The sequence below is a fragment of the Ursus maritimus genome, unplaced genomic scaffold (genome assembly GCF_017311325.1).
Source record: "Ursus maritimus isolate PB19 unplaced genomic scaffold, ASM1731132v1 scaffold_14, whole genome shotgun sequence".
Classification (NCBI taxonomy): Eukaryota; Metazoa; Chordata; class Mammalia; order Carnivora; family Ursidae; genus Ursus; species Ursus maritimus.
The window spans coordinates 49,847,108-49,860,684 of NW_024423786.1; the positions used below are offsets into that span (position 1 = coordinate 49,847,108).

Consider the following 13,577-nt stretch of genomic DNA (forward strand, 5'->3'; position numbering starts at 1 on the left):
TGGGTCACCTTCTGAGCAGAGGGTAGATTGAAGGGAGGGTGGCAGCAATCCTTCTCTTTTGAGCAAAGACAGCATAAAACCTTGGGCTTTGCGGGGCTGGAATTCCAGCTCTGCCACTGCTGACCGGGTGACTTTGTCCAAGTCAGTCCGTTGCTCTCCTCCCCTCGGCAATGCTGTCTGTCAGTTGGAGATAATAGGCCTCCCTCACTCAAGGCATTGTTTCTAGAAGGATTCCCACAGGGGAGACATTTAGGGCAGGGCCTGGGTATGGTGAGCACCCCACCTGCGTGAGCTGTTGTTAGTAATAGGAATACTTGTATCCGGCAATGTGGCAGAGCAGTTGGGAGTGGGTTGGGATTGAGCTCTTGATCTCCACGACTCAAGTTCAAATTCTCACCCAACTGCTTCGCAGCTGTGTAGCCCTGGGCAAGTGGCTTGAGCTCTCTGGGCCTCTGCTTCTTGCAATGTAAGAAGACAGGAAAGGTCTTCCTCTCGGGTCCTGAATTATCAAGGAAAGCAAAGATGGGAAGACCAGAGCCAAACAGAAAACAAACAAACAAACACACAAACAAACAAAAACAGACTTGAAAAAACAAATCGAAGAAGACAGAAGTACCAGGAGAAATGCACGCTCTTCGACCGGACTGCCGTTGCTGTGATATTATCCACGTTAGAGGCCCGCAGGGAGGGGAGTGGGTAGTCTGATAGCAGCAGCTGCTGTCCTTGCCTCCCTCCCCCAAGTCCCCTGTGGGGACACTCACCCCACCCCCAGAGGCTGATAAAGGTGTGGGGCTGGGTTTGCAGAAGGAAGGAAGGAAGGATGAGGCCTGGGCCAGCTAGGTGTCCAGCCCCCCCACCCCCAGGCTCTTCGGGACCCTCCCTCTATTGAGCAGGTCGGTTCCAGCCAGGCTGAAAGTGAGTTTCCCTTTCCTCCCGCTCATCCCACTAGGCGGGCAGACGGTTGGCGGGTCTGTAATAGCTGATGTGCTGGGAGCTCAGGTGCTGTGCCAGGCAATTAGCGAAGTCTGAGGAGGTGGCGCCAAGACTCTTATGCCTGTTTAACAGAAGGGGAGACTGAGGCACAAGAGGTGCAATCCCTCGCCGAATGCCTCAGAGCCAATCGTGGAGTCCGGATTCAAAGTGGCCACCTGTGTCCTTTTTTTTTTTTTTTTTTTAATTATTTATTTGAGAGAGAGAGCATGAGCAGGGAGGGGGCAGAGGGAGAGGGAGAAGCAGACTGCCCACTGAGCAGGGAGCTGGACTTGGGGCTCGATCCCAGGACCCTGGGATCATGAGCGAGCCGAGGGCAGACGCTTAACTGACTGAGCCACCCAGGCGTCCCGCCGCCACCTGTGTTCTTAGCTGCTACGCAGTAAATAATCATAGCAATAATAGCGAATAATGATGATAACATTCTTGAGTGTTGGCTACATCCCAGGTCTGTTCCATGGGTAATGGTGGGGGTAATAACTCATGCACCCGCAGAATAACCTAAGGAGGAAAGAGCAGTTAACCCTATTTCGCAGATGTGCAGACAGGAGTCCCAGGAGGGGAGGGCAGGTGCTCGAGGCCACCCAGCTGGCTGGTGGCAGAGCCAGGACGTGAGTCCAAGCAGCTGGCTCCTGAGGCCTCGTGCTGTGCCAGCACATATAAACAACAACGACAAAAACAATATTAGTACCCGCTTTATGCCAGGTTCTGCCTGAGGTCTCTTTCCTCTGTCTTCTCCCTGCTCGTAAGGTCATGGCAGGAAGTTTCCAAACGGCAGCCCCTTCCCTGATCTCCCCGTCTCACATCCCCCCCAAAACCTTGGCACCAGCTCACTCGCCTTCTTGATCAGAGATGATCTCGGTCAAGATGATCAAGAGGATCTCCGTCATGATCAGAGGTCATCGTGGTTTTTTGGTTTTTATGTTGTATGCCTGTCACCCTCCCTTGAAGAGAGCAGTGGAGTGGCTTGGTCTCTTTGCCATCCATAGTGGCACAGGGGGTGCTTGACAAACATTCATTCTCTGCACGAATCACCAGCAGCAGCATTACCATAATGAAAGCGGCTTCCATGTGTTCCATCCAGCACACAGAAGGTGCTCAATAAATGTTGTTGAGTGAATAACTTTATAATATAGTCACAATAATAATGACCATTGATCTTTTCAACATTCTATCAGCATCTTAGTGTCACATCACAGGAGCTTATAAATACTTTTGGAACGATTAAGAGTAACATTAGGAATAACAATAAGGGGCGCCTATGGCTCAGTTGTTAAGCGTCTGCCTTCGGCTCAGGGCGTGATCCCAGGGTCCTGGGATCAAGCCCCGCATCGGGCTCCCTGCTCTGCTGGAAGCCTGCTTATTCCTCTCCCACTCCCCCTGCTTGTGTTCCCTCTCTCGCTGGCTGTCTCTCTCTGTCAAATAAATAAATAAAATCTTAAAAAAAAAAAAAAAGGAATAACAATAAAAGCAGTTACACTTGTCCTGCCCCGAGAGCTACCCACAGCTCCACGGTGAAAGAATTTACTAGTCAGTAAATACCTGAGTGAAAGAATAAATTAATTAGTAAATAGTTATTGTATGAATGAATGAATGAATGATTTGCACAAATATTTTTTTTCCTCCCCTCCCCACGGACCTGGACAAATATTATTGAGTACCCAGTGTGGGGCACTGGGGACACAGACACGAACAGAACAAAATCTCTGCTCTATTGGGGCTGATGTGCATGTGGGAGAGAGAGAAGAGAAACAAGATGAATGGATGAACTGGTGGATGGATGGAGATGGATGGATGGATGGGTGGGTGGATGGAGGGGTGGGTGGCTGAATGGGTGGGGGGTGAGTGGGTGGCTGAATGGGTGGGGGGGTGAGTGGGTGTCTGGCTGGCTGGATGGACGAATGGATGGTTGGGTGGGTGGATGGGTGGGTGGCTGGCCGGCTGGTTGGACGAATGGATGGTTGGGTGGATGGATGATGGGTGGGTGGTGAATGGGTGGGGGGTGAGTGGGTGGCTGGCCGTCTGGCGGGCTGGCTGGGTGGACGGAGGGATGGTTGGTTGGCCTGGAGACTCCTCCCATCAGCTCTCCTGAGTGCAAAGGGATAGTGAGGCGGGGCAGCCGTCCCCTCCGAAGCCCCGCCCCGCAGCAGTCTTCGTGTCGGCCAACAGCGCCGCGCACCTGGAGGCCTCCCCTTTAAGACGCTCTCACCTGGGCGCTCACCTGCGCGCGGGCGCTTCCGCAGGAAGAAGGAAGCAGCGCCGCCGTCGCCTCCCGGCGCTCCCTCCCCGCTTCCCGAGTCCGCCGGCCGCCACCATGTCCGCCTCCGCTGTCTTCATCCTCGACGTCAAGGGCAAGGTGGGCCGGGCGCGGGAGGATAGGGGGGAAGGACAGGTGAGGCTGCGCTCCCCTGGATCCAGGGGCAGCCCCTCCGCGCGGGCGTGGAGGCTCCAGAAAGCTCTGGGAGCGTGGGAACACCCCTCCCCCAATCCCTAGAAGTCCCGGGTCGAATCCCACCTCCACTGTTTACCAACCGCATGCGGGCCAGGGACTCGGCCTCTCTGAGCCTCAGTCTCCCTTTCCGTAAAAATGGGAATAACAGAGGTCCCCACCCAAGAAGAATGACTACAACTCGATGAGTGTAAACTATTTAGCACAGTAGCCCTGCTGCAGACTTGAGGCGTTCAGTCGGTTGAAGTTATTTCTATCACCATCTATTTCATCATCCACACGATTCATATTTGGAGAAGACAGCAGGGGCAGGAGACCCTCATTGCCATTTGGGGCTGCTTTGCCCCTTTCTGAAGCCCTCTGTCATTCGCCCTGTCATTTCAAATCAATAAAAACGGTGGTGGTGAAAGCTAAGGGTGTTTGAGGACCAGCTCTGGGCCGTCGTGATTCTCTGTCCTGGACTAAAGGAGCTTGGGAAGTAGGTACGTTCGTATTGAGTGCTTACTGCTGCTGGACAGCCGCTATGTGGGTATCCGTCTCTCTTTCTATACTTACTTTCTTCTTCGCTTCCTTCCTTCCTCCCCACCCTTCCCTTCCCTTCCCTTTTGTCATCCCCACCTCACTAGTTTGGTGCCTGTGAAGCCCTGGGCAGGAGCAGGGATTCTGGATCCGGGTGTCTTGGTTCAATTCCCGGTTTCCCCTCCTGTTAGACACACGGTTCACACCTCAGCGTCCCCATTCTTCCAATGAAGATGCCGCTGCCTACCCCACAGACTGTAGTGAGATCCAAATCAGTTAGCACACGTCCAGTCTTAAGTAGGACACACCCTGGTCCTCACTGAGGACTCTGGACACGTTTGCTGTTATCATGCACCCATTTTACAGAGGAGGAAACTGAGGCACAGAGCGGCAGAGTCCTGCCCCTGCTCGGCACCCAGGAAGTAGAGGCAGAACCAGGTGCTCTGAGGCCCCCGGATGAAGGGGCCCAGACCCCAGCGGTGACCAGGCCTTCTCTGCTCATCCTTAGCCTCTGATCAGCCGCAACTACAAGGGTGATGTGGCCATGAGTGAGATTGAGCACTTCATGCCTCTGCTCATGCAGCGGGAGGAGGAGGGCGCCCTGGCCCCGCTGCTGAGCCACGGCCGGGTCCACTTCCTATGGATCAAACACAGCAACCTGTACTGTATCCAGTCCCTGGCGGGGTTCCTGGAGGCCTGGGGTGGTGGCAACTTGGGCCCAGAGAGGGTGGACCGAGGGCAGAAGTTGCACAGCACGTCAGTGGCTCAGGTTGGGGGGAGTGGGCAGGGTGAGGTTTTAGGATCTGTGCTCCATTTGAGACCTCCAAAATGGCACCTTTTCCTTAACTTTGCTGCCCATAGTGGTGGCCACCACACTGAAGAATGCCAACGCCTCCCTCGTGTACTCCTTCCTCTACAAGACGGTGGAGGTAGGTTCTGGCTTCCCATTGGCCGGCTGGTCTCTCTGTCCACTCAGTTTGCCCTTCCCTTTCAGGATCCATGTCTGCTAGGAAGCTTTCCCTGACCTCCATTGAAGCCCCATCTCTGTGTTCTCATTAGCTGCTATGGGATCATCTCTCCCTGTGGGGCAAGGACCACGGAGGTTTCCAAGACAGTGCACTGCTCAAATCTGAGCCAGAGAAAACTGGGTTCCAATCCCAGATCTAAATCCCCCTGCCCACCTCCCCCACCCCCGCCCTGGCTGTGTGACCTTGAGCAAGTCCCTTCTCTCAGTGTCTCTAAACTGGGAGTTACAACAAGTCCTACTTTGGGGTTGTTATACAATTTAGTCAAATTCATATTTATGAATGCTTAAGACAGTGCTTAGTATACAGTAAGTGCTCAATAACGGTTTGGTATTATGGTGAGCATTAGCACTGTTTATAGAATCACATAATAATTTGAGTGCTTGCTAGATGCCATTCTCGATGACTGAGAAAGTGCTCAGTAAATACTTTTCAACAAACAAGGAACGTGTATTGATCTGTCCCCTGCCAGGCAAAGAGGGGACACAGCTGTTCACAAGGCAGGCACAGTCCCTGCCTGTCCCGAGGAGCCAAAGGGCACGAAGAAGGTGCAGCAGGCCATTATGAGAACCCATGACTGGGGTGCTAGTCTCACCTTGACACTCAAGGGGGAGGAGGGATGGTAGTGGCTTCACTGAGGAGGTGACATTTGAGCTGAGGCCTGAATGACAAGAAGGCCACTGTGAGAAGAGCATCCCAGGCAGAGGGGACAGCATATGCAAAGACTCTGAGGTGAGAACAGAGAGGAGGCCAGTGGGGCTGGAGCGGAATGAGGGATGGAGGGTTTTTCGAATGTCAGATGACTGACAGGTTCTCTGCTGTGGTTATGCCTACAACTTCCCAGAGGCTCTGAATGTGGGGTCCCCAACCCCTCAAGCTTGTGGACTCCCTGAATTCTTAATGTCCCAGCGCTAGTATACAGTAGGCACTCGACAGTTGCCTCTTGGGTTGCTGGCTGGTAGAGTGAGGTCCCAGCGACGCCTCTGCTGACGTCTGTTTCCCGCGCCCCCAGGTGTTCTCCGAGTACTTCAAGGAGCTGGAGGAGGAGAGCATCCGAGACAACTTTGTCATCGTCTATGAGCTGCTGGACGAGCTCATGGACTTCGGCTTCCCCCAGACCACGGACAGCAAGATCCTGCAGGAGTGAGTGGGCCACCGGGGCAGCCACCGGGGGGGGGGGGACGGAAGGCAGGGAGGGTCCGGGAAGTGGCCCTAGGTCCAGCTCCTCGTCGCTGCTGCCCTCCCGACAGGTACATCACGCAGCAGGGCAACAAGCTGGAGACCGGCAAATCACGGGTGCCGCCCACTGTCACCAACGCTGTGTCCTGGCGCTCCGAGGGCATCAAGTACAAGAAGAATGAGGTCTTCATCGATGTCATAGAGTCTGTCAACCTGCTGGTGAGCCCCCATCCCTCTCCCCCACTCCTTCCCCGGGCTGGGGGCAGCAGAGGAGGCCCTATGCTTGTTGACCCCTGTATGTGTATCCTCAGGTCAATGCCAACGGCAGCGTCCTGCTGAGCGAGATCGTGGGCACCATCAAGCTCAAGGTGTTTCTGTCGGGAATGCCAGAACTGCGGCTTGGCCTCAACGACCGTGTGCTCTTTGAGCTCACTGGCCGTAAGCATCTGGAGGGGGGCACGGGAGGGAGCCCACCCTACCCCATCCGGACACGCAGAGAATTGCAGCCAGTTCTGAAATAAGCACTCGAGTGCCCTCTGCTGGTCACAGCCGGTGCTGCGGCTGCTGGCTCATTGGCGCAAACAGGGCTTCATTATTGGGTGCCGGGCACAAGTACAAGGGTGAAAAAGACAAATCACTGTGGAGCTGACATTCCAGTGGGAGTAGGAGGACGGAATAGCATCCTATTTAAAAACCTGACAGCAAGACCCAGATTCTCTGGATTCAGATCCTAGCTCTGCCCCCTGGCCACCTCGGTGACCCCGGGCAAGTTACTCATCTTCTCTGGGCCTCAGTTTCCTTACCTGTAAAATGGCAGGTAATGGCAAATGGTAGGTGGGGAAGGCAGGGCTAGAGACCTGGGATAGGGTCTCTAGCCCAGGCCTCCAGGGTCACCTGCCCACCTGCTCGGCTCCGAGTTTCAGGGAGCAAGAACAAGTCCGTGGAGCTGGAGGACGTGAAGTTCCACCAGTGCGTGCGGCTCTCTCGCTTTGACAATGATCGCACCATCTCCTTCATCCCACCCGACGGCGACTTTGAGCTCATGTCCTACCGCCTCAGCACCCAGGTGAAGCAGGGTAAAGCCTCACTGCAGGGGGTGAGAGTTGCCCCCAGAACCTCCAAGAACTCCCTCCTCTGCTGTCTGCAGGTCAAGCCATTGATCTGGATTGAGTCCGTCATTGAGAAGTTCTCCCACAGCCGAGTGGAGATCATGGTCAAGGTAGGCCCAGGGAGCAATTGCTTACAGTGCTTGATCTGCCCCTCCCTGCAATCACTGGCCTAACCCCGTCTCTCCCATCCTCCCTGGCTCCTCACTCCCCTCCAGCCCCACTGGTCTCCTGGCTGCTTCTCAAACGTGTCAGGCACAGTTCCCTGGGGCTTTGCATTGGCTGTTCCTTCTACCTAGGCTGCTGTTCCAGCAGCCATGCCCACAGTTTCGGTTCCCACCCTCTCCCACCCCCTCTGGTCTCCTCTCTGCTGACCATCACATCTACTTCTCCCCTGTGTGGATTTCTTTTCCCCAGTGTCAGGCATGTAGTAGGTTCTCAATAATGTCTAAATGATGGACAAAGTATTAGCTGTTCATATTATTATTTTAACTGAGCCTCTACTTTGTGCGGGAACTAAGGGACAAGAGAGAAGAAATAAAAGATACGCTGTCCTCAAGGAGCTTGCAGGCCAGCTGGGGAGATAGACAAACCATCAGCAAATCCTGGGCAAAATAGATCCCTAATCTGCCCACTTCACAGTCCCTCCACTGCATCTGCCCTGGTCTCCCAGCTCCTGCCCTCGCCCCCCACCATCTGTTCCCTTAGAGGGCACCTGGGAGCACTCCAGTCTCGCTGTGTCTGGACAGCGAGAAGACAGGACAAGCTCCTACTTCACCGAGAGTAAAAGGCAAAGTCCTGGCAGCCCACAAGGCTCTGCCGCAGTTTGCCCTGTCACCTTCCTTCTTTACCTCCCTCCACTGTCTCCCTCCCTCCCTCCATTCCAGGTATATCAGCTTCCTCTTTATTCACACCAAATAAGGTCATACCTCAGGGCCTTTGCACTGGCCGTTCCCTTTGGCTCATACCCCCTCCCTGCCCCAGATATTCACATGGCTCCTTCCCTCATCTCCTTCAGTTTTTTGCTTAATGTCACCTCCTCAGAGGCCTTTCCTGATTTCCCTATTTAAAATTGTAAACCCCCTGGGGTGCCTGGGTGTCTCAGTCAGTGAAGCGTCTGCCTTTGGCTCAGGTCATGATCCCAGGGTATTGGGATCGAGCCCCACATCTGACTCCCTGCTCAGTGGGAAGTCTGCTTCTCCCTCTCCCACTGCCCTTCCTCCCTCCCCCAGCAAGTGCTCTCTCTCACTCTCTCTCAAATAAATAAATAAAATCTTTAAAAAACGAAATACATAAATAAAAAAAAATTTGCAACCCCCTATCCTTCCCCACCTCCCTCTTTGCTCTATTTTTCCCCTATGACTTAACACCAACTGACATGTTTTACTTACTTACTTTCATAACCAATATATATCCATACATGTAATATATACATGGTTTAAAGAAAGTCCTCAGCATATTCACTTTATAGTTTTGCCACTCACATTTTTTAAAAGGTTTTTAAAATTTTTTATTTTAAGATTTATTTTTAAGTAATCTCCACACCCATCCTGGGGCTCAAACTCACAGTCCCAAGATGAAGAGTTGCACGCTCCACCGGCTGAGCCCGCCAGGCGCCCTGCCGCCCACAGTTTTAACCATAAGTATTTTGTTCTGCAGGTTTCTGATCCTATCAGTGGACTGATTTGCTTTGGTTGTGTAAGACTGATCTGAACACGAGTCCCAGGAGCTGAAGCTTAGTACGGCTCTTTCTATAGCTGTAGAATATTCCACCATGGGGATCTTTTGTATCTGTTCCTTCTCTTGCAAGGGTTGTTCCAATTCTTGGCTACTCTAGTTCTCGTTGCCATGAACAGCTCTGTGCATGTCTCCCATGGTCCCAATGGGAGCTTCTCCACAGCTTAGAGTGAGCCCTCTTTTACAGACAGGGAAGCGGAGGTTCAGAGGGGTGCAGATGTCCCCCATCTAGGAAGAAGTTTGAACTTGCGTCTGCCTGTCTCAAGAGTCTGTGATTTTAGATTTGACTTTGTTCCCTGGTCCCGGGGAGCCAGAGAAGCTGGATTGCAAGGTGAATGAACGGTCACCAGGAAGGGTCTTGACGCCCCTCAATATCCCCATCCCGGTAGGCGGGGAAAGGGGAAGGGGCCATTAATGCCGGTGCTTCCTGGAAAGAATATCCCCTCTGGTTTACTTCAAGGTCCTCTGCCCTTGATCCCATCTCTCAAACCTCCCTCCCCCGAATTCATCAACAGTGGTAGTAATCATAATGCTAGCGACTACACATGTAACCGATTCATTATTTGTAAGGAAGGCACGCGATGGTTGACAGCACAAGCTCCATTCAAGTCCCTGCTGTGCCAGGTACCAGCTAATTGACTTGGACAAAGTACCTCATTCTCCTCATCTGTAAAATGGACCTCAGGGATGGATCCTACTTTAGGGAGTTAGGGAGAGGACCAAGTGGTTGGCTGGGGCCCAGCACATGCTAGGGGCTCATCAGTTTTCAAGTGAAAACTCCTCTGTGATGGGCATCATTAGCCTTTTGGACCAGGCACAGATGCAGGACACTTTCCAAAAGGAAGGCACTAAGAACAGAACCTCTGGAGTCTCCCGCAGGTGTGACCCCCCAGCTCTGCCACTTGCGGGCTGTGCATCTCCAAGCAAATGCCTTAGCTTCTCCGCGTCTCCATGTTCTCATCTGTGAAATGGGCAGGATGGTCATTCCCACTTGAGGACTGCGGAGGCTCTCTACGAGGTCATGCGGGAAAAGGGCTTGCTGAATATTTGCAGAATTCAGGAGTGAATTCTTCACCCCCCATACCCTCTCCCCTGACAGGCCAAGGGGCAGTTTAAGAAGCAGTCGGTGGCCAACGGCGTGGAGATATCCGTGCCCGTGCCCAGTGATGCCGACTCCCCACGCTTCAAGACGAGTGTAGGCAGCGCCAAGTACGTGCCAGAAAAGAATGTTGTTATTTGGAGTATTAAGTCTTTCCCGGTGAGTACTGGGGTGGGTGTGGGATCTGAGGGACCTGCCCCTGCGGCTTGCAAGCAAGACAGAATAAATCAGAAACCCATGTGTGTATGCACATGGCTATCCTTTAGGGGTAATAAAGCTGGAAACCAGGCCAGCGTGGTGGTTAAACTCCCCACCTCCCAGGTCTTGAGGAAACCAGCCTGGGGTTCAAGTTCTCCACTCTTGCCTCTCTGGGCTGCATAGCCTTGGGAAACCCCCTTCCCCTCAGGGAGCCTCTGTTTGCCCATCTGTGACATAGACAGGATCATGTTACCTTCATCCTTGGGCTGTTGGAGGATATGGTCGGTCCCTGCAAACGGGGGGGGGCCTGGAAAATGGGGGCTGGTCATTAGAAGCCCTCTGATCAGACTTCATAGTTAGAAGCTTCAGCTATATCTTGGCCAGGAGCCTTCACTTTCTACTCTAAAATGGACAAAGAACAGAGCCTGCTTTGGGGGCTGTCGTGAGGATGGTCTGGGGCAGAGAGAGGCCTCTTGGTGTGTCTGATACCCCCATGTGCCCTCAGGGGGGCAAGGAGTACCTGATGCGTGCCCACTTTGGCCTCCCCAGTGTGGAGAAGGAGGAGGTAGAGGGCCGGCCCCCCATTGGGGTCAAGTTTGAGATCCCCTATTTCACCGTCTCCGGGATCCAGGTGAGTGTAGTGAGGAGGTGTCTTCGTTCCTTGGCCTCAGTGGGCTCTCCATTCCCTTGGCTTAAGTCACATCTGTTCCCTGGCCTATGCCATCTCGTCCCCCCAAAACCACCCTGTGTCTATTCCCTTACACTCTGTCATCTCTTTCCCAGTGTTCTGGACTGTCTGCCCACTCCTCTCCCCCCACTGCCGGTGCCACACCTTTGCCCCAACCCATGTCACCTCATCACTCAGAGACCGTGTCACCACATTCCCCCCGAGTTGTGTTACATATAGTCCTCTCCCCACAGCCAGGCTCTCTGCACCACCTGCTCCACCTTGATTCATTCCCTTTCAGGTCCGATACATGAAGATCATTGAGAAAAGCGGTTACCAGGCCCTGCCATGGGTTCGCTACATCACCCAAAGTGGCGGTAAGGCAGCCCGGCTCCCTGGGACACTGGGATCAAGGAGATCCAAAGGATGGTCTTGGGGCTTTGACCACACTCTGGCCCAGAGGGCACCAAAATGCAACAGGCCTGGCCTCAGTTTGCCCATCTTTAAAATGGGGGCAGATGCCCTCTCTAGGGTGCTGATAGGGTTTGGACAAGAGACTGAACACACAGCACCCCCATCTGTACCTGGAAACAAGCTTGTTGCTATGGTTACCTTCCCTGTGTTGAACCCCCTTCTTAGCCTTATTACATACCCATGGGGTTGATTATGAGCACTGGGGTGGGGGATAAATGAGGGAGGGGGGCTTTCCCTCTGTTCCCTTTCCCCACATTCTGAGATGGTCTCTGCTCATTGTTTTCCTGCAGATTATCAACTTCGTACCAGCTAGGAGAGAGAAGAGGTGGGGACTTGGACATGGGGCCTTCCCTCTCCCCAGGCTGGGACTGTAAACTTTAGAGGGAGGAAGATGGGGGTCATGTGTCAGGGAAGGCCCCTGACTTAGCAGTTTCTTGCTCCCAGCATCCAGCACCTGGCTTCCTCCCTGCCTTTCCCTCCACCCATAGGCTGGAAGGAACAGTCTCCCTACCTCCTTCTGCCTCTGGGGTCCTCCCTCCTCCAATTTTATATGAAGAAACAGAGGAGGGTCTTGAAGCCCCCCCCCTCATGAGTGCCTTCTTGCAGTGACCTGCCTTAGGGGTGTTGGGGCCCCTCCTTCACAGCTACTGAGCCCAGAGGCCATGCTGGCCCACCCTGAGTTTTAGGATGGTATTAAAAAGAATGAATCTAGCTGCTGTGTATATTCGTGGCTGGGGACTGGGGATGCCAGGAACACCCCTGAAGTGCTGGGATGGGAATGGGCAACGAATATCCGTTTTTCTCAGACCTAGGCATGGCACATCTGGGGCGGTGCCGTTTCCCCCCTCGCTCCTTGGGCCCTGGCTCCAGCTGTGTTCCACCAGCATCAGTTTCCCTTGTAGCAGCCAGGGGGCGCCTCTTAACTTCTAAGCCTGATCATGATTCTCAGAACCGTCCCACGGTTCCCTTGTGAAAAGTAAAAAGTCAAGTGCTTACTGCAGTCCACAAGCCTGATCTGCGCTACTCCTCCCTCCACTTAACCTGTCCTCACCTCCTCCCGTCTCCCCCTCTAGTCCTCACGCTTCCTGTGCACAACAGGTGCTCCCACCTCGGCCATCTCATCTGTAATGCCCTTCACCTGGCATGCTTTCCCTCCAGATATTCACAAGGCTCCTTCCCTCACTTTCAGGTCACAAACGTCACCTCCTCGGAGTGGCCCTCCCTGACCTCTCTATTTCAACGGCCTTCCTTTCCCAAGAAACTATCACCTGCTTAATTACCTCTGTAGCGTTCACCACTCTGAAAAGATTTAATTACTGTCTTCTCCCCACCTAAAGGGTGGGGGTCCTGCAGCGGGAACCCCTGGCTGGCTCGCTTTCCAGTTGCACGCCTAGTACACAGAGGGTGCCCAGTAAATGTTTGAATACAGGCATCTGTAGCAGCCGCCTCCGACCTCGACTCCCGCCTCCCAGGCTCGTCCACGTGGCGGCTGCAGCTTGCAGCGTGAAGTTTTGTCCTCACCGTGGCATTTGCTGTACCAGGTTTGGTTCAATCTGAGCCAGAATGTGATTCCTTCTCACCCACCCCATTTTCCCGTTTTATTTTCTTGACGGTGCTTAACGCTATCTAAAATTATGTAGTTGCCTGAATGTGCGCTCCCCAGCGCCGGGACAGGTTCCAACACACAGTGGGCGAGTGAATGAAATAAAGCGCTCTGCACATAGTAAGGGCTAATAAATGCTTATCGCGTGACTGAATGGTGAAACTCCGGACTGGACTGCCCCAGCCCTGCCTCCCTTCCTCTCAGAGGTGCTGAGGTCCCGGGGCAGCCCGCGCTTCCATGCCCCTGACCTTTCTCCCGCGGGTCAGTTAAACCGGCTCCCTTTCCCGCCCGCCTGGCGAGTTTGAAAACCGAAAACCCCGCCATTGCCGGCGGTCCACCGGTCGCCGCGGCTCGGCCAATCAGGGGCGGCACCGCCCCTGCCGGAGCGTAAAACTCCCCCAGCGACGCGTGGCCATTGGCTGCGCTGGCCGCGTGGGCGGGACGCCGCCGGGTCGCGCGCCGGGCAATGCGCCTGGGCTACAGTGTAGCGAGTTCGTAAGAAAACAAATCCGCGGCGTTCGGGGCGGGGCT

At 54.0% G+C, this 13,577-nt stretch overlaps 1 protein-coding gene across 1 annotated transcript; it reads left to right on the plus strand.

The window, feature by feature from the left end:
- Positions 1 to 3,185: 3,185 nt before the first annotated feature.
- On the plus strand, positions 3,186 to 12,100 carry AP1M2 (adaptor related protein complex 1 subunit mu 2). The gene is made up of 12 exons (XM_008708086.2): positions 3,186 to 3,346; positions 4,467 to 4,623; positions 4,820 to 4,887; positions 5,996 to 6,126; positions 6,234 to 6,381; positions 6,474 to 6,600; positions 7,086 to 7,228; positions 7,310 to 7,381; positions 10,105 to 10,263; positions 10,808 to 10,933; positions 11,271 to 11,346; positions 11,734 to 12,100. Exons 1-12 carry the CDS (start codon positions 3,305 to 3,307, stop codon positions 11,754 to 11,756), a joined length of 1,272 nt encoding a protein of 423 aa, XP_008706308.1. The 5' UTR covers positions 3,186 to 3,304; the 3' UTR covers positions 11,757 to 12,100.
- Positions 12,101 to 13,577: the final 1,477 nt, after the last annotated feature.

What these genes read in the sequence shown, in the direction of transcription:
- AP1M2 (XM_008708086.2), top strand. Translation starts at nt 3,305, where the DNA reads ATGTCCGCCTCCGCTGTCTTCATCCTCGACGTCAAGGGCAAG. An exon ending in GAGTGGAGATCATGGTCAAG is followed by an intron (nt 7,382 to 10,104) that starts GTAGGCCCAGGG and finishes CTCCCCTGACAG; the next exon opens with GCCAAGGGGCAGTTTAAGAA. An exon ending in TCACCGTCTCCGGGATCCAG is followed by an intron (nt 10,934 to 11,270) that starts GTGAGTGTAGTG and finishes ATTCCCTTTCAG; the next exon opens with GTCCGATACATGAAGATCAT.